Source organism: Psittacula echo (genome assembly GCF_963264785.1).
Source record: "Psittacula echo genome assembly, chromosome: 2".
In the NCBI taxonomy this organism is placed as follows: Eukaryota; Metazoa; Chordata; class Aves; order Psittaciformes; family Psittacidae; genus Psittacula; species Psittacula echo.
In genome coordinates, this window is record NC_137737.1 from 135,781,452 (window position 1) to 135,799,581 (window position 18,130).

The window sequence follows — 18,130 nt, forward strand, 5'->3', positions numbered from 1 at the left end:
AGCTCAGGAGAAGCTAGGGTCACTTCTAATGCCTTTTAACGTTAGCCTGCGTTAGCCTAACTGCCAAGATTAAAAATATTCTTTGCTTCAGATTAACTCACCACTGGTCACAACTTGCTAAAGTAAAGCTTCCTAAATCTGAATCAAACAAAGCCTGGACTGGCACTAGAACTTTTGGGTAACAAACTAGATTTATGGATTTACTCCAAGTATGGGATTTATGGTGTTCATCTAGGAGCAGAGAAGCTGCAAGAACTGAGGACAACCTATGAATGATCACAGCAATGTTTAAAAAGGAAAAGAGTAGGGGAAGGAAGAAAAGACATCTGGGTAAAGAGACTTGCATGGGATCAGGCACCAGAAGAATGGCACAACCGTGATCCTAAACGCCTTAACTCCTGAGCCAGTGTCTTATCCAGTGGATAATGCTTTTCTCAGAATTGAAAATAAATTGGATGCTGTCTGCCAAGATGCTCTAATTCCATACTAGTAAGTCATATCATTCTGGACCAGCTGTATATTACAACACCATCCCAAAATACGAGTTGTAATTTATTAATTCTGCCAAAGTAAAAGGTTTCCAGTAATACTGTCAGCATTTGCAGTTTACACTTCAATGAAGCATATTGCGAAGGATGCTTTGTCAGACCTATATATCACTGTCACTCCAGAAGTCAATGCACTGACAGTCTTAGCAGAGGTGGATGCTACAGGATACTGCGAAAGTGTTACGTAAGATGGAAAAGCAGGTTTCTGGAGTTTCACTCCAGGAGTGCAGAAATCAGAGGCTTTTAATGGAATTAGAGGAGAAGGGAACATCTCTTGTACACATCACCATTGTCCCTTGGGATCCTAAAATTACTTGTAAAGCATAATCTCTCCAACTCACTCATAATTTTAGCACTCCTAAGAACTACATATCTTTAGTTCACCCATAATTTAAACTTCTTTCCCTCAACAGAAACACCACCTGACAGGTCTTAACTAAAAGTGAATGACAGCATTAGCAGCTTACTTCAAAGTGTAAAGGAAATACATATTTATGAGCACCCAGAGTAATGGTTTATGGACCTTAGAACTAAAGGTGTGATAATGTCTTGAAAGCATTATCAGGAGACACAATTTTACCTTCAAAAGCCAAACTGGGCTATAGTCAGTAATGAGATCTGTGTTTGTGTTGAGATAACAGGATAGAAGAGCCAGGCTAACTTCAAAATTTATCTTTATTTTTCCAGCCATACTAATTCACCCTTTTCCCTTTCTAAAGGCTTGCAAGAAAGGAACTATGCGTGCATGTGTGTAGTGTATTAAAACACATAACATAATGGCATCTTACTCCTGACTTCAAGACAGGACTTGCTGCCTTACAGGCGAGTATCTGGTATCATTCACAAATACTGCAATCTTCAATATATAATGAAGATTAGCTAGGCTTTATTCTACACCTGTTCTTGACATTTGTCAAGGAACTTAATTCTGCATTTTTCTAATCACTTTGCCATCAGAGTGATGGCAATGAGTTTATCTGCGGCCTTTTGATTTTATTTCATCATTTGCATCAGTATCAGTGCTCTGTTCATATTTTAATGAATGAAGTAAGTTGGTTTCAGTAACAGTCGTACTTTGAACATGACTATATTACGAACAATAGTGAAAGGTAAGTATTAGGGCAGTTTATTCAAAGAAACAAGGACTGCTCCCAGCATAATTTATTCCGAAACTTTATTCCACAGGATGATCTTTTAAGTATGCTGCTTCTTGGAGGAAACATACAAAAGCTGGAGAGACTGCTAAGGAAAATAGTGTACCATCTGGAAAAGTATTCAATTAGAGCAGATAAAGCATGGAACTGTTTTCTATTCCTGACTCTTCCATAAAATTACTGTATGACCTTGGGAAATCTCTTTTCCTTACAACACTTTGGTACTCATAAAAAAATCCAAGATCCTGGTCTAATGGTGCAACAGAAGTGAAAAACACTCGTAAGTGTTATCTATTAAGAGATAATACTCTGATGGCTTATATTGATTTCTTTTTAAGTATTTTAAAATTACATTTACAAATATAATGAGAAACACTTAAAAAAAGTACCTGAAAAAGTAACTGAATCTGCTACTGACCCTTAAAGTCAATTTCTTATTCATTAAAAATGTGTATTAAATATTTATAAACCTATGTACAAAGCAATTTCAGGTTCCAGAATTAAACAGAACTAAACAGAAAAGGAACTTTTAGCTGTGCTTGTTTGTGAGGAAACTGTTATACGGACACTGCTCTGATCACAAAGGTCCTACATAACCCCACACTCCCTTCTCTTTTCTCTCACTGGAGAAGTCCCTTTGCCTAGTCACCAAGTGGGGTCTAGCATGTCATACAGGACACAGAACTTCAGCCATGCACCACTAAGTGACCAGTGACTTGGTCCTAGTTCAAGTGCCTCTCCTCTGTGACAGTCCTGATGTGCAGCATCAGTAGAGAGAAACTCTCACCTCCCGTGGTTCCCATGCAGACAGGACAGGCATGGTTCAGGACAGATGAGAGAGGTTACCTGTAAACTACCTGAACAGTTCTCTATTGACATTTCTTGCTCTGACTGATCCCGTTCTTTAAACATAACAGAAATTACACATTTATTACAAATAGGATGCAGAGTGAAAAACAGGCAGTGCATTTCTTTCTTCAGTCATTTTTCAGCTCGTCACAACCTAGAGGTTTGCCTTACATTTGGAGTAAATTGCTTTTCTGACTGTCCCATTTTGTAGATAGAGAAACACAGAACAAAACAAAGCCACACGTGCTCTCTATGGCCTATTTTTCAACAGTTCAGTTCCTTAGAAGAAAAGAGGCACAACTTCACTTTCAGTAACAATGCAGTCCTTATGACACTTTTCCTAGAGCCAAGAAAAAGCCAGTGGATCTGATATGCCAAGTTCTAAGAATTTAGCAAAGAAATTTTGCATACGCAGAATAGAGGACACTATTAAAACAAAATTACTGCAACTAACATTTGAGTGAAACATGCATGCGATGAAGATACCATCAAGTTACTTCTTAGTTCTTGTGGTTCAAAATCCAAAGGTGCAGCAGAAGCACAATGCTAATTTAATAATCATGTTCTAATAAGGGGTTTTTTTTCTTACAATTAAAGGGCTACAGAGTGTGGCAAGGAGACTCACTGACCGTTCACTCCGTAATGTGCTAATACTTTATTTTTTACTGGTTTTCTCCACAGAAATATCATAGAAAGAATCCTCAGGCACCTACCTGTATTTTTAATACAGGTATGGATACCAACATGTTCAAAGGCAGGCACTGAAAAGTCATGGAATAAAGCTGTCTGCTCCTAACGTGGTCTAACATGCTCCTAACCTGGTCTCTTGTCCCCCATTCGCATTTTTTCTTGGGTGGCATGGTGAGGTGTCCCTGCCCATGGCAGGGGGGTTGGAACTAGATGATCTTAAGGTCCTTTCCAACCCTAACTATTCTATGATTCTATGAACATACATACCAGAATACAGAATGTTATGAATTTTTATCATTTAATGTTAATGTATGTTGCTCAGAAGCCCCTTCCTCTTTCAGCAGCTAAGTAAATATGGACAATAAGACTCACTGATCAAGTTGTGTGATACATAGTAAATGAGGCAAGGGACCAATGGAAGATGACCATATTCATGATTAGATAGGATGACCAGATGAATTATTAGATATTAGTATGAAACTCTTCATTATGAGGCTGATGAGACACTGGAACAGGTTGTCCAGACAAACTGTGGATGTCCCATCCCTGGAAGAATTCAGTGCCAAGATGGACAGAGCCTTAGGCGACATGGTCTAGTGTAAGGAGTCTCTGCCCATGGCAGAGGGGTTGGAACCACATGATCTTTGATGTGCTCTCCAACCCAAACCATTCTATAATTCTATGACAAACGCATTTATGGTTAGGGTAATAGACAAGGACCACAATATCTTTTCCTCTCTCAGCCACATATTTTGGGTATGACCTTGGACAAGACATGCACATTTTGACTCATCAAATGTACAAGCAGTCCTAGATAAGTCTTCCTTCTTTTGGTTTAGGAAAAGTGCAGAGATTTGATGAGGTAAAACAAGTCAATAGTCTTATCTCCTTCTTCTCTGAGGCCAGCATTCCATGCCACAATTAAATGGTGACCTTAGTCAATATGACCTTGTGATATGTTAAATGGCTAATAGTCTGCATAAACACATGTGCCTCAATCACTTTCTACTCCAAGTCTTTATCCAACTATAATCCACTCTAGCCAACTTATCAACCTAATCCAAGATTTACTGAGGACGAAGCTCTTTCAATGTCCCCCATACTGGTGTGCGCTTCGAAGATCCAAGTAATTTTATGCCAAAGATTTCAGTAATGCCTAGTGCTGCATGCCCATATGAATTTCTTCAAAACATGCTAAACTAAGTTTTGATGGTAAGGATGCCCGAGTCACCTCCTGTTCCCACCAGCGGGACATGCTGCAACACCTAGGGCTAGGGGTGACATAGGAAAGTCATGTCAAAGATGTAGAACTGAGGATCCTCCAAGAAACTGCATACTATACATGCTACTAGACTGTTAAGTACTGCACTTCTATAATACAAAGAACAAAAAGAGCAGCAACACCAAATGTACACCCAGCAGTGTACTAAAAAACCAACCAACCAAACAAACAAAAACCCAACAAAACCAAAACAAACAGGAAAATATGATGTAGAAACTTTTGATAGTTTCACCACATTCTGTTGTGAGCACAGGCACTGAAAAACAAAGTTAACATTACAATCAAAATGTGCCCCTCTTCCATCATGTCTCTTCTTTCAATGTGGACTTTCAGCTTGAATTTTATATTCTGCTCATCATAAATGGAAAAAACCTGCAAAATTCAAGATTCTGTTTTACGTTCTCCTAAAATCTTGATTTTGGTGAAAATACTCAGTATTAATTTTTCCACAAGTAAAACTACAGTCAGAAAGTTATGGTAATCCTTCCAAATGCATTTTCTAGCTATAAATATCTTGGAAAGCTGCTCCACTTCACAGTGAAACTTTGTCCATATGGAACATATGACTAGGAAGGATGTGGTGAACTACTGAAATCCAGTACTCTGCTAGTGAAGGCACCCATATCATGCAGTTTTGATCAAAACTGATCATAGAAAACAATCAGTTGGAAAATAAGTTAGTTTTGTGAGTTTTTTTGTCTTTAGCCCTACCTGTAGGACATTACTCAAGAAGCTCAATCTCCTACTGGTAAGAAACTGCTTTTTAGTTTCCAGCTATGTTTCTTTACAGACAATTTATACCCAGTTACAGACTATAAATATATGTCTTTCCCAAGTGCTTACTCCCAAAAAGTTCACTAAGAGGAACCATATTTTTTCAGTTTGTGTTCAGCTGAGCTAAACAAGGGTCTTCTCAGCTCTTTTTGGTCACCTTAGTAGTTCTTTCAGCATGTCCTTCACTTTTGATTCATCTTTCTTAAACATGGATGAGCAAAGCAGTACTCAGTACTTCAAAGACAGTATCTCCAGTGCCATATTTAATGGCTTTAGTATTTCTTATCTCTATTTTAAATGCATATATGGGTGATCATCAGAAACAAAGGGACTTTTCCTCTATGATTTCCAGCTGATGAATTGGCAGCATTGGTAAGGAACTAGCCAGTCATCAAAGTAAAGATATAAACCATGTTTTAAGATGCTGATGCAACCCACCCTGACATTCCTATGTAGCAGTGCATGACAAGTACTATATCATTAGCTTTCTATTCCTTCAGCTACCCATGCACAGCAGTGTACTGAGCAGCTCTGAGAACCTTTTCTGTGGCAGGACTCTATGCCTGTACCACTCTAACCAAATATTCCTGGCATGTCAGAAACAAATGAGAATAATGGCATGATGTCAGCATAATTCAGGACGGAGAGGACTCTGAAGGTTTCCTACTCTAACATAAGCCTGGCCAGGCTAACTTCAAAGTTAGATCACGTGGCTCAGGTCTTCATACAAATCAGTTTAAAAAGATTTCCAGACATGAAAATCCCACAACTTCCCTGGCAACCTGTACTGGTGTTTGGCCTCCTTATCATGAAACTTTTCCAAAATTATTATTAAATTAGCAACATGCACAGTTCTTTGATAGTATTTTGACAACAGCCAACAAACAAATCCTGACGAAACATAATGAGCCTTTCCAGTATCTAAATGTTATTGATTTTATCTTCACACTTATGGGTTTAATTTTGCTCCCAGTTACAAGGATGAGAATCTGAAACAACTTTGCTAAATTTGCTAAATGTGATACCTGTCCCCAGTCTCCACCACCATAAAATCCAACCTTCCTACTCATGGTGTCTTGGCTGTAGGAAGTGTTTCTTTCCAGACTAAAAACTACCTGAAAGGTAGCTGGATAAAGCAAAAAAAGTTAACACTGAACTAGGCTTTTTAATTTCTCTTTTTGCATCAGTAACAGAAGTAAGATGGGGAAGACAATCCTCTGTGGACTACATTTTTCCTGGTTTTGCCACAGATAAAATATTTTATTCTCTCTCTCTGAAGAGCACACGAAAGCACTTCCTTCTTTGTCCTTTTCATGACAATTACTCATTAGAATTTGATAGTTTTCTCTATACAAACACAACAGGTCATATATTTGGCTTTTTCCATTAAACCATTTGGACAGAAATTCTTCCATGGAATATATGCTATGGGGTCTGTGGTTTTCCAAGCTGCCTATCAAGATACACAGAGCCTTCTGTGTTACAAGCATGAATCTGATTTTCTTGTAACTCTACCAATCATTTCCATCTGGTATTGTACTTAACAGGTTGATTTTCTGAGACACTTCACACTATGAAGTATGTTAAGGATTGTACCTTCAGTTCTATTTGATTTGCAATTTATTCAATGTTTCTCCCTGTGCAGTTCATTCGAGTTTGCACAGTCCCCGTCTATTCCAGAAAAGACACAGCGGACTTCAGCCTGTCTTTTCTGGAAAAGTATTTCTTCAGAGAGAATCCCACAAGTTGCTCCACTCAATTTCTTTCTGATGTTTGGTAGGCAAAATACACCATACTATACCTAAACATTATGGAAGAGGTTGCGTCAAAAAAATAACTGCATCCATGTCTTGTTATATCTTCCACATGTAGGGAAGGCAGCATCATTGTTCACTGTAGACAGCGCAAAATACCTCTAAAAATACATAGATTTAAACTATCATAGTTATTCATAACGTAATTCTGACAGTAGGACTCATCTGACCAACACAGGCCAATGGATTGAAATCAGAAGTGATTCTAAGAAGCTGGGGGAAGTCTACAAAGGAAGCCAATCCTTCACACTTCCTAATCTGGTCACTCTGCATGTTATATGGAATAATGACTTTTCCCAGACCCACTTGAGGTGTGTCTTGGCTTTGCAGCATGTTCAACAGCAATATTGGCTTATGGCATTTGCTGGCATGAGTTTTGCCACATACGTCAGATTTTGATGTGTGCCGACCTGCTCTTTGATGCATATTAGCTCAGTTTGTGCATGCAGCCAGATGATGAAGTAGATCAGGGAATTCATTCAACTGAAAAACTGCCCAGCACAATTTTTGATTCAAGCTGGATCAAAATGGCATTCAAACATCTGTGCCACTCGAGGCATGGCACACACCGTGACATAGTAACAGGAACAAGTTAAGAGAGGTAGCTGTTGCTAAAGGTCGCTTTGTAATGTCAGACTGTACCCTCTGGCTATCTGCTTGCAGGTGTACCAATATATTATACAATGTCAAGTGGAACTGGAATTCAATGGTATGCACACTCCAATTGTTACAACAGTCCCTGCCACAGTTTGTACCCAGAGGATCCCTCTCCCAAGCAATTCTTATACATGGCCCAAAAGTTAACATGGGCCTAGAGAAATTTTCAATATGAAGTTTGCAAGCAGCCACTCTGTTTTAGGGATAAAAGAGTTTAACAGTATGGTCAGTGTCATTTGATGCCAGTTGGCCTCTGTGCCAGAAAGCAGTACCAGGCTTGTTTAACCTACAAGTTACATGAATCACCAGCCCAAATTCAGACCTTTCACTCGTTAGAACAGAAGAGATGATTCTTACACATCCCCACTCAATACCTGCAAAACTCCTAGATGGCCCCACTTGCATCCTACTTTAAACTTCTTCCAGCTCTTCCGTTACAGTGACTGAAGTTCCTTCAGGCCAGGTCTACACAAACAGTTGCACTCATTTTGCCCGTGAAATGAACAGATTAGGCGCAAGCCAACTTCAAACTAGGAGATGCATTGTCATAATGCACAGACTGTGGCCAAGTTAATCAGCACTGCTAAAAGGCAGGTCAATGCAAGCACTGCGCTCAAGGGGTCCAAAGCTGAGGGGTTTAATGCACTCTCCAAGTTCAGACTTACAACAGCCTCAGGGAATGTGGGACATGCTCTCATCAGTACACTGTAACCCTGAGCTGAAGGGACCATGTCTAATGCTAAGACACTGTTTCACTCCATATGCTAGTTCATTATCCAGCTCCTGTGTTTTGACTGCCAACAAATAATGATGTTTTTCAACACTTCTCCACTAAGAACTGAATGCAAAAACATCGCATCACAAATGCCACCCAACATCTGCTAGGCAGTTACCATCTTCCCATGACTATCACCTAGGCTGAACCTGAGCAAGTGATTTAGTGATGAGCTGTGTCACATCCTCTTACCTATTACACTCTAGATCATCCAAACCCCAGTTCTTATGAACAAGAAAGCCCACAGGTATTTGGTGAAAATACCATAGGAAAATTAATTCTAACAAAAAAACCCCACTCATTCTAAAATGTTAATGAAAAATCAAGAATCACAATCGAGGATATCAGTATTGCTACAAATCTTACAGCACCAATGCAGATACAGTGATAATTCTAAGATAGTCACAGAAAATACACTAAGGAAAAGGCAGGCTTTTCTCACCTTTCCTATTTAACAGACAGTCAAAACTCTTCAAAATATTATTATTTAATATATGAGTTCTTTTAGAACAATAGCAATACCTTAGCAGGCCACGACTTGGTCAGTCCCATGGCAAATAGGATATTTTGAAGCTGGGCTGATGACAAGGACCAGATTTCAAGTAAAGTATTTCAGAGATTAAAAAACAGATTAGTTACTTGCCTTATACTAACTGTAAATTTATTAACTGCAACCAGAGCACTCAATCAGGGCAGAGTATTTGATTTCCCTTTTTATTGTGAAGCTCTTTGTTCACATCGTGGTGTTTTGCTGTACTGATCTAACTGCTACACAAATGAAAAATCTTGAAATACCTTTGAATGTGTGAATACTTTCAACAGTGCTTATTTTTAATCAGCCTTTACCATTGAGTAAAAGCAAAAACTAGCTGCACAATGCTTGTAATTTCTGTAACTGTAATTCAAATTAAACAACTGCCTTTTTATATTTTCATTCTAGCAGTTTGAGCTAAGATCTGCTGCCCTGTTACTTCATTTCTCATCCACACTTTAAGCCTGCAAGTAATATGCAGAGCCTAACAGACAATCCCATAAATAGTTCAAGCCCTTGAAAACCACAATGTAGCCAGTCCCTAACTTTCTTCCAAAATAAGGCATAGAAGCAAAAGCTTCCACTTAAAAAAAATATTTTTAATACAAACCAGTTACAGAAATCCCTGACAACATGCAATTAACAGACTACGTGACAGCAATCACCAATGTGAACAAATTCATTACAAAATCCAGATGACTGTTCCGTAGTTATGCTTACCCTGAACACAGATATCTAACACATTTTATTAAGGCCATAAATAGGTGCAATACCTGCTGAACTACCTAATGGAAGTGGTCATGTCCTGAAGCATGAAACACAAAAGTGTCTTCAGATATACCTTTTGAATTGAGACAGGGGGACTCCATGTCTTTCTTCTTACACTTCATAAAAAAGAAAATAGTGCTGCATCTCACAGCATAGTAACTGAAGAAATGCCGTCCACATTAAATATCTATCAAACAGATCTTGATAGATGCATGTGCACGGTCACTTCATTCTTACGCCCTCTGCACTGCTGCCTTATGATGAAATAACAGGAAATCAGATTTGTATTTCACTGCCTAACTCTTCTTGCATTTATATTGACATAATATTACCCACAAATATAAGCACATGCACCATATATAGACAGTGCATATATATGAACACTGTATACATAGAAAAATTATGCCTGCGATTTTTAGAAATGGGTGTCTGAAGTTAGATTTACAGATTCACATTGAAATACAAGTACTCTGAAGTCCACTCTTCACACATACAAGCTTGGTGAAAGAATTTCTAAAAAAGTTAAACTGCTCTGCCTCTAAATGTAATATACACACACATATGTGTCTATAGCGAAACTTTTACAAATTTTGGAGAGAATGCAAAGAGGTTGTTTTAGGTTGATTTTTTTGACTGCAGAAATTAATCCACTGAAGAATGGATCAGAAGCTGAGAGTAAGTACAAGCACAAATATGTATCTGCAAAAGCCCTTCAGACACCAGATACCTTACAGGAATTGCAAGTGCTTGAAGTAACACCATGCTGAAATGCAATTCAGCAACTGGAAACAGCATGTCAAATTTCACTCTCATTTACACCTATAAAAAAGTTCACAGCAACTCCACTGAGTGAAATGGTGATGCTGTCGATGAGATTAAAGTAAGAGCTGACTGTGAGCCTCCATCTGTATAGAAGTACTAAACAAGTGTAGTATAAACGTACAGTAAGAGTAGTATAATCATACAAGTTCAAAGAAACTCTAGGCATTTGCTGTGGAGAGGGGATGGGAGACAAAGATTTAGATACACCCTTCTCCTTAGCATCTCTGCATGGAGTGCGTACATATTCCCACAGTCTCCTGGCTCTGCAGCCACCCCTCCCACCCCTGCTCAGGCTGGGGCTGTGTCTGCCCTGCAAATGAAAACTAAATAATATCCACACAAACACAAGTACATATCCAGATTTACCATCACCTTTTATGCTCCAAGCCAAGGCAATAAAACTTAGTTTTACTGCTTTGGACTTTAAAAAATAAGTGATCACATACCGTATGTGCTTAAAATCCATCATCATCCTTCACAGAACATATTTAAAAACATCTCAATCGTCACAAAATGTGGATTAAATTAGTACAGCCAGACTAGGCTTCACTTCACAGCAGTGTTTTCCTCAGCTGCTCCTGCTTTAGTTTCCAAGAAGTGATGCCACTGGCACAAAACTGAATTCAAAACAGCAATCACTGACCAAAAGATCTAGCTCATTTTTTGTGACAATGAAAGTAATTCTTCATAAAACCTCCTCCCAAACAAAAGAAAAGGGACTGCATGTGGTATCCATGGCATGTCAGTGTGAAGTACAAAACTCAGCAGAGGAAAAGATTCCAAAACTTGCCAACACATAATAGCAAAAGCAGTTAGGTTTGGGGTTTCTTTCTGCTTCTCTTTATTATGTGCTTAACAGTAAGTCTTTATTAGAAAAATTCAAGAAAGTAAATGTAATGTTCCACATGCACTGGAACTGCCTCCTTCTTTGTTTTTACACTCTAAATAAATAGTAGGAGAGGTCTCTCCCATTTTTGTCTCCACTTAGAATAGCAAGCAGTTGTTTCTGTAATTTTCCCCTCCCTAGCTTTCCCCCAGTAAATAGGTGACTGGCATCAAATATGGAGAAAAAAGAGATGACTAATTAAAAAAAAATAGCTTGGAGAGTTTTAATTCCATTGACATCAGTCCTGCTACATCTTTAGTTGTGACAGTGGAGAGCAATCTCAATGACACAAATCCTAAATTCTGGTCCCGTGCCTTTTCTTAACAGACAAAAGATACAGGAATTCCTGTTCTGTTACAAATGGTGTGATTTTGAAATTTTCAACACAAATTCAGTCCAAACATTTTTTGCTGTTGCTTCAGAAATTAAATCTAAAATTTTCATGCTGATTAGAAACATTTCCTGATCCAAAACAAAACAATCACATTTCACTTCAAAGTGTGCAATATATTTCATAAGAAAGTGTCAAAATGTAATACTTTTCCCTTTTTTGAGCTGACAAGTCTTAGCAGTCAGTCTGATTTGAGCAATGGCACTATTCAGGGTAAGGAGGGTGGGGGGCAATTAACTGTAAAAAATAGAAGAGGTGAACCATGGAAAATAGAGAAAAAAGTGAGGTGGTGGAGGGTAAAGACACTTCTAACAGCTGAGCAAGCAGAGATGGCAATCTGCCACAAGAAGGGCTTCCTTCTGGAGATGGGGAGGCAACAGGTTCACGCTCACAACTGAGCTGGGAGACGGAGGTGGGAAGTCCAGACACTCTTGCTGCCACTAGTCCTCATCCATCCATCTCACCAAGGTCTGTCTCTTCCTTCATATTGTCAGTGCAACCATACTACCACAAACCAGTCCTGGTTTGGGAGACTGGGACCACTTTCCTTCACAATCACCCAGCTGACAGCTCAGCTACTCTGCAGGAGGCTGGGAAACAACAGAGCCCAGCTCTACCCACCATGATCATGCCGAGACACAAGCTCTTCTTCACCTCATTGGGGCTACAGCGGGACCATAACCCTTGGCACTACGATGAGATGCCTTTCTTCTGGACAAGTCACCAGCTCCCCACACCAAGGAGTTTCAAAAAAGGGTTGACTTTACCCAGAGTTTTACCTGCTAGTTCAGGTGGACAGTTTTCTTTTCCCTCCTGTTCTGCTACAACCGGGGCCTCAGGACTCCCACCCAGTCCCCTTCACCACTCCATCGCTCTGCATGTGCTGTGCCAAAGAACACCTCCACCACCTCGCGATCATGCTCAGCCTAGCAGCTTGTGCTTTCCAAAACAAAAGGAGAATTTGCTTTCATTCATAACTTTTATTCCTTCCCAGTGGATGTGAGGAGCTAGAGTTCCCCGGGGTTGCGCCTATATAAGCTCCAGCCCCTAAAGGATCCAGCCAGCAAGTCAGAAGATACAGAGGAGACAATAAGCAGACCTTGAGTCTACAAATTGGAGGATGAATGATTGGCAACCAACCTCTCCTCATGAAAAGTTATGCTACAGCAACACAATAGTAATAGGAGCCAAAAGTATGTCTATTCCTGATTTGTAGACCAGGTTTTAGTTATGCTATAATCCTCTCAGTATGCCTGCTTAGGATCCCACAATCACACGAGTCATGAACACTACCCACAAATCCTGCAGCTTCCATGCCGAGCAAGCGACACACCAGATGAAGAAGGATGGAAAATATACATGTGGAATTGTTCTGGGAACTTAAAGCACACATAACAGTAAACAAAGCAAATATGGTGTAAAACCTGTTGCTATTTTCACAGCATTTGTGGAGCAAAGCTGCATAAATGCAGAAAGATGCATACTGCCTCACACCTTTCCTCCGATCTCGGCAAATTAGGCACAGCAGCACAAACAGCAGCAGTGAGAAGGAAACACTATGTAAACGAGCTGCCCCGTTTGTTGCTGCACTACAGGTATATGTTTGGGTATGTGAGAGAGAGATGAATAATGAGTGTTAAAAATTACTTTTCCTCATTCCTCCTCCAAAACCTCGGCTGCTCATGGGGAACTGAATGGGGAAAGATTCCCTCAGCACCATCCTCCCTCCTCCAGGCACAGTCTAAGCCAGCTTGAGAAGGTTGCTGCTGCTGTTCCCTGTCCCACTTGGGGACAGTCTTCACGAAGCTAGTGCCAGTTTGGTCTGGTAACAAAAAGGCTGCCTCTGCTCCCAGAGGAAAAGGCAGTGCTCTGTTGGATACCGGAGCACTTGCTGAACAAGAGGCTCTACAGACAAATTTTGGCTGGTGGCAGGAGATATGGCTGAAAGCCAGCTGACAGAGAAGAGCAGTATCAATCTCTATGCCAGGGGAATCCTCTGAAAATGCTACTGAAGCAAACAGCAACTGCTAATGGCACAGTGGCAAACAAGACATGAGCGATCCTGCGCTCAATCGAGGAGAGAAAAAGGCAAACGGCTGAACTGAAGTGATCAACATGAGCTTGAACCATGGCACAGGGCAAACATGTGGCATGCCGTATGGAAACTCAGAACAAAACAGAAAGCTTGGAACAAATTGAAATTAAAAATCTGCTTTTATTTCAAATTACTCCACTAAACATGTAACTGAAAATTGTGTTGAAGTTGACGTGACTTTGTGACATGTTGCTCCTTGAAAACTGCCATTTTCCATCAAACAAAAAAGGTATTAAAAACGTTTCAATCTGGTTACCTTCTATCCAGCAGGCTAGAAAAAATTAAATCATGAGCTAAGAAATAACACCATACCATTAGTCAACAAGAGACAGCTGTTCAGCCAGCATCCATCAAGAACCCGTACATACCAAATGCCTGGAAAAGAAGGATGGCAATCACTCCACACATGTGTTTAGAACTTTTAATGCATGTGATAAATTAATTCTTTAAAAGACAGGTCCCATTCAACCTCCCTTTGCTTACTGTTTCTAGATATAACCTATCTGAGGAAGGGTGATTAAACAACCACTTCAAAAATAGATGAGCCTGGAGCATGACGGCATTCTGTGTTCGGAGCAGTCTCCTACTGAACAGCCTCACACTAAAGCATCCATGAAAGAGTACCTAGGCTGCCCAATCTAGGGTTTATTTGATGAATGGGCTTTAGGAAAAAAATTAAATTCTTTCTGTATAATTTCTAGTAAGTATGTAAATGAAATCAGATCAAGAATCTGAAATCAGATCAAGGGGAGTTAAAATTGAGGATCTGGAGCATCTCTGCCATGAGGTAAGGCTGGGAGACCTGGGACTGTTTACCCAAGAGAAGATCAGGCTCAAGGGGAAACTACCTCATCAGTGTGGAGAGACCTCATCAATGAGGGGGAACTCAATGAATCCCTGAAGGGAGGGTGCAAAGAGAATGGAGACAGGCTCTTCCCAGTGGTGCTCAGTGACAGGACCAGAGGCAACAGGCACACACTGAAACACGTAAGAAAAAAATGTTTTCCCTTTGAGGGTGATCCAACACAGGAACAAGGCTGTCCAGAATCATTGCGGAGTTCCCCCCCTTGGAGATATTCAAAAGCCATCTGGACACTCTTCTGGGTAACTGACTCTAGATGACCCTGCTTGAGCTGGGGGGTTGGACCAGACGACCTCCAGAAGTCCCTGCCAATTTCAACCATGACTCTGTGATAAACAGATGAATTATCATCACTTCGGCAACACCATGTAAGAAGAAAAAAATCAAGAAGTAATGGGGAAAAAAAAAAAAAAAGAAAGATTTCCATGTTCATTATGGCAAGAAAAGTTCTTTATCGGACAACAATTGTCAATAATACACCTACGTCCATAATACACCTAAAAGCATAATGACAATAGAGAGATGGCTCCACTAAGCTCAGCTGCCAGGCCTGAAGCTAACCCAAAATGCTTGTACATAAAACTCAAACACACCTACATTAAAGTGTAAAATTGTATCCATGAATATTCAACCCCCTCTAATTCATTAAGTTCAGAAAAATAATTTCCATTGGCAAACTCTATGGCTACAGTGAATGACCAGAATGGGAGTTGAAACAACCATCACCAGTGCAAAAGGCAGTGAATGGTCTATTTTCGTTCTTGCTCTCTGTCCTCTAAGGAATAGTACAATCATAGAAACACCTCCTAGGTTATGTAGTTTATTTGCCTGCCAGTGTGAGACTCTTCCCTACGATAATTTTTAACACTTGCTTTTGCCAAGTTAAGAGCAATGTGTCGCATCTGAGGAAAATGAGCTTATTATAAGCCCCCTCAGACACTGTATTTTGCAGTACCCAACGGATCACAGTGCTGCATCATGTAACAGGGAAGGTGCCAAATTGTTCAGACAACATGCTAGCTCAAAACTGGAAAGTCAGCAATATAACAGGATCCCTCTGAGTACTGGGCCTCTATACAAATACTCTCACCCCCCTGCTACACAGCACAATGTCCTGTCCCCTGATCAAAGCACAGATGATCAGTCCTAGCATCTCACAACTGTGAAATGTGCAACCACAGTGCCATGCAATAGTGACATGCATGAAGTAACCCAAGGTGTGAAACAGTGAGAAGAAATCTTGTAAGTCTCATACTTAGATGAAGCTTTACATCCCCCCTGGTCTTCCAGCAGGCCATAACGCCTTCCAGGGATCCCGCTGAAAATCACCAGTTTCTCTCACCCTGCGGACAACTATGAAAAACAATTTCAACCATGGTCACCTGAAGTCATGCACAAGAGGAAGAAAAGCATCCCTAAAGGAGGTGGCTGAAAAAGAAGTGACCACCATGAAAATATGCAGAGAAAATGCTAGAAAGCTAATGCAATCATCCTCTATTCAAACACCCAGTTACGCGGGACTATTGGCTGCAGGGCTCCAACTTTTCACCAGACCCATTGAGGTGAAATATTTGTGGTGTCATCTTTTGCTAGGTAATAGTTTCCTTGCAAGGTTTTCTACAAGAAACCTAAATCACACAAAAGCAGAGTGTCCATTTATTTAAACATTTTTTTCCAGTATGTCTACTTCCCATCTGCAAAGGTAATCAGAAATTTTCAGCCACATTTCTAACTATCTCAGAGAATGAACCGAGAAAGCCAGACATAAACTGCCCAAGATTAGAAAATATGGAGCATTCCACAGCAATCTATAATAAATAAAATACACAATACTCCCTTACTTTCAACTTTAGATGCAGAAAAGACCATTAGAAGTTATATTAAAATAAGGCAACACTAAAAAAATATAAGACATGAAAAAAGACTGTTCGCATACCTGTAGCTCTTTCACCATAAGAATGTACACTATAAACAGCCTTTCTTTCACAGACACTTGCTTTTTTTCTGTGCATTTAAACACAGATGTGGATGCTTAGCAACTTTAAAACAAAGTCATTTACTTAGATAAGTAAGTATAGATTAAGGTACTTCATTTTATATACATTCTTTTAAAATACTGTGTCTGTTTATAGTATTATTTAACACCTAGAGAGACAGAATCCTTATATATGGATTCCAACAATAAGTCACCTGCCTTTGCATTTAAAAAAGAAACAGAGATTTGAGTCTGCTATGAAGGTACGTGTATGAGTACACAAGTGCATTTGTGTTTGTGCATGTGCATACTTTGTATACAAGTTACCTACGTATATAACAGGTGAGAAGAGAAAGAGACCTAGGAAAATAAATTATTAACATGTTAAAAGTATTTCATTAGTGTGAGAATAAATGCAGTTATAGAATGTAAAGGTCTGTATCATTCAGCATATCAAAAACTGTTATGAAGCAGAAACAGCATTTTGTTAGAAATGCCCATATCTGGCTGGAGACAAACGGAAGAATCAGGAACTTTCCAACAGTTCAAAAATATCATGGAACCACTGCACTGCAGTATTTCACTACTATTTCTAAACACAGAACATGGACGTTATCAAGCTTCCTGAAACACTGTCTTCATAAAAGGTTTTGCTAAATGAATTAGTCAACAGCATATAACAAATGCTTCCCTGAAGTGTGCCTTATTTTGCACCACTCACAAGCAAAACAAAGTTTTTGAAGAGGAATAATACATTTTGTTACACTAACAGGTCTGGCTGAAAAAAACAAAACCAAATTAAAAAAAAACCCACAAAACCAAAACAAACAAACAAACAAAAATATCAACAACAAAACCAAAAAAAAAAAAAAAACAAACAAAAAAACCCAATATTTTTTTTTAAGCACACAAGCTTTTCTTCAGATCTCTTACCAATCTGTTTCCTGTACTGGTCAACAGGAGTTCTTGCTGTAGACGCATCTTTTCTACCCATGGTTTTCAATCCAAAAATCACTGTCAGCAGCAGGGGAAAAAAATATAAGCAAGAAAAGAAAAAAAAGCAAACATTATACCTAAACAAGTTACTAAGGAAATCAATGACATACAACATTGGAAAAAACTAACAAGTGACATTCATGTTATGTTATGATTATACACAGTCATAAGCCTTCCCAGAGTACAATGAGACACCAGAGTTAAATCATCACTATTCTGAAGACTCTTAATAAATTCTAACATACCTTTTTCCCCATTGC

General features: G+C 39.4%; 1 protein-coding gene across 1 annotated transcript in view; it reads right to left on the minus strand.

Annotated features, from left to right (window-relative positions):
• TRIQK (triple QxxK/R motif containing) overlaps nt 1-17,884 on the minus strand; it is a gene marked incomplete at its 3' end in the record, with an annotated part of 45,844 nt that extends 27,960 nt beyond the window's left edge. The window contains exon 1 of the mRNA XM_080610007.1: nt 17,808-17,884. Within this exon, the coding sequence (XP_080466133.1) occupies nt 17,808-17,868 (61 nt within the window). The 5' untranslated portion in view covers nt 17,869-17,884. The remainder of the gene's footprint in view (nt 1-17,807) is intronic.
• Between the last annotated feature and the right edge of the window lie 246 nt (nt 17,885-18,130).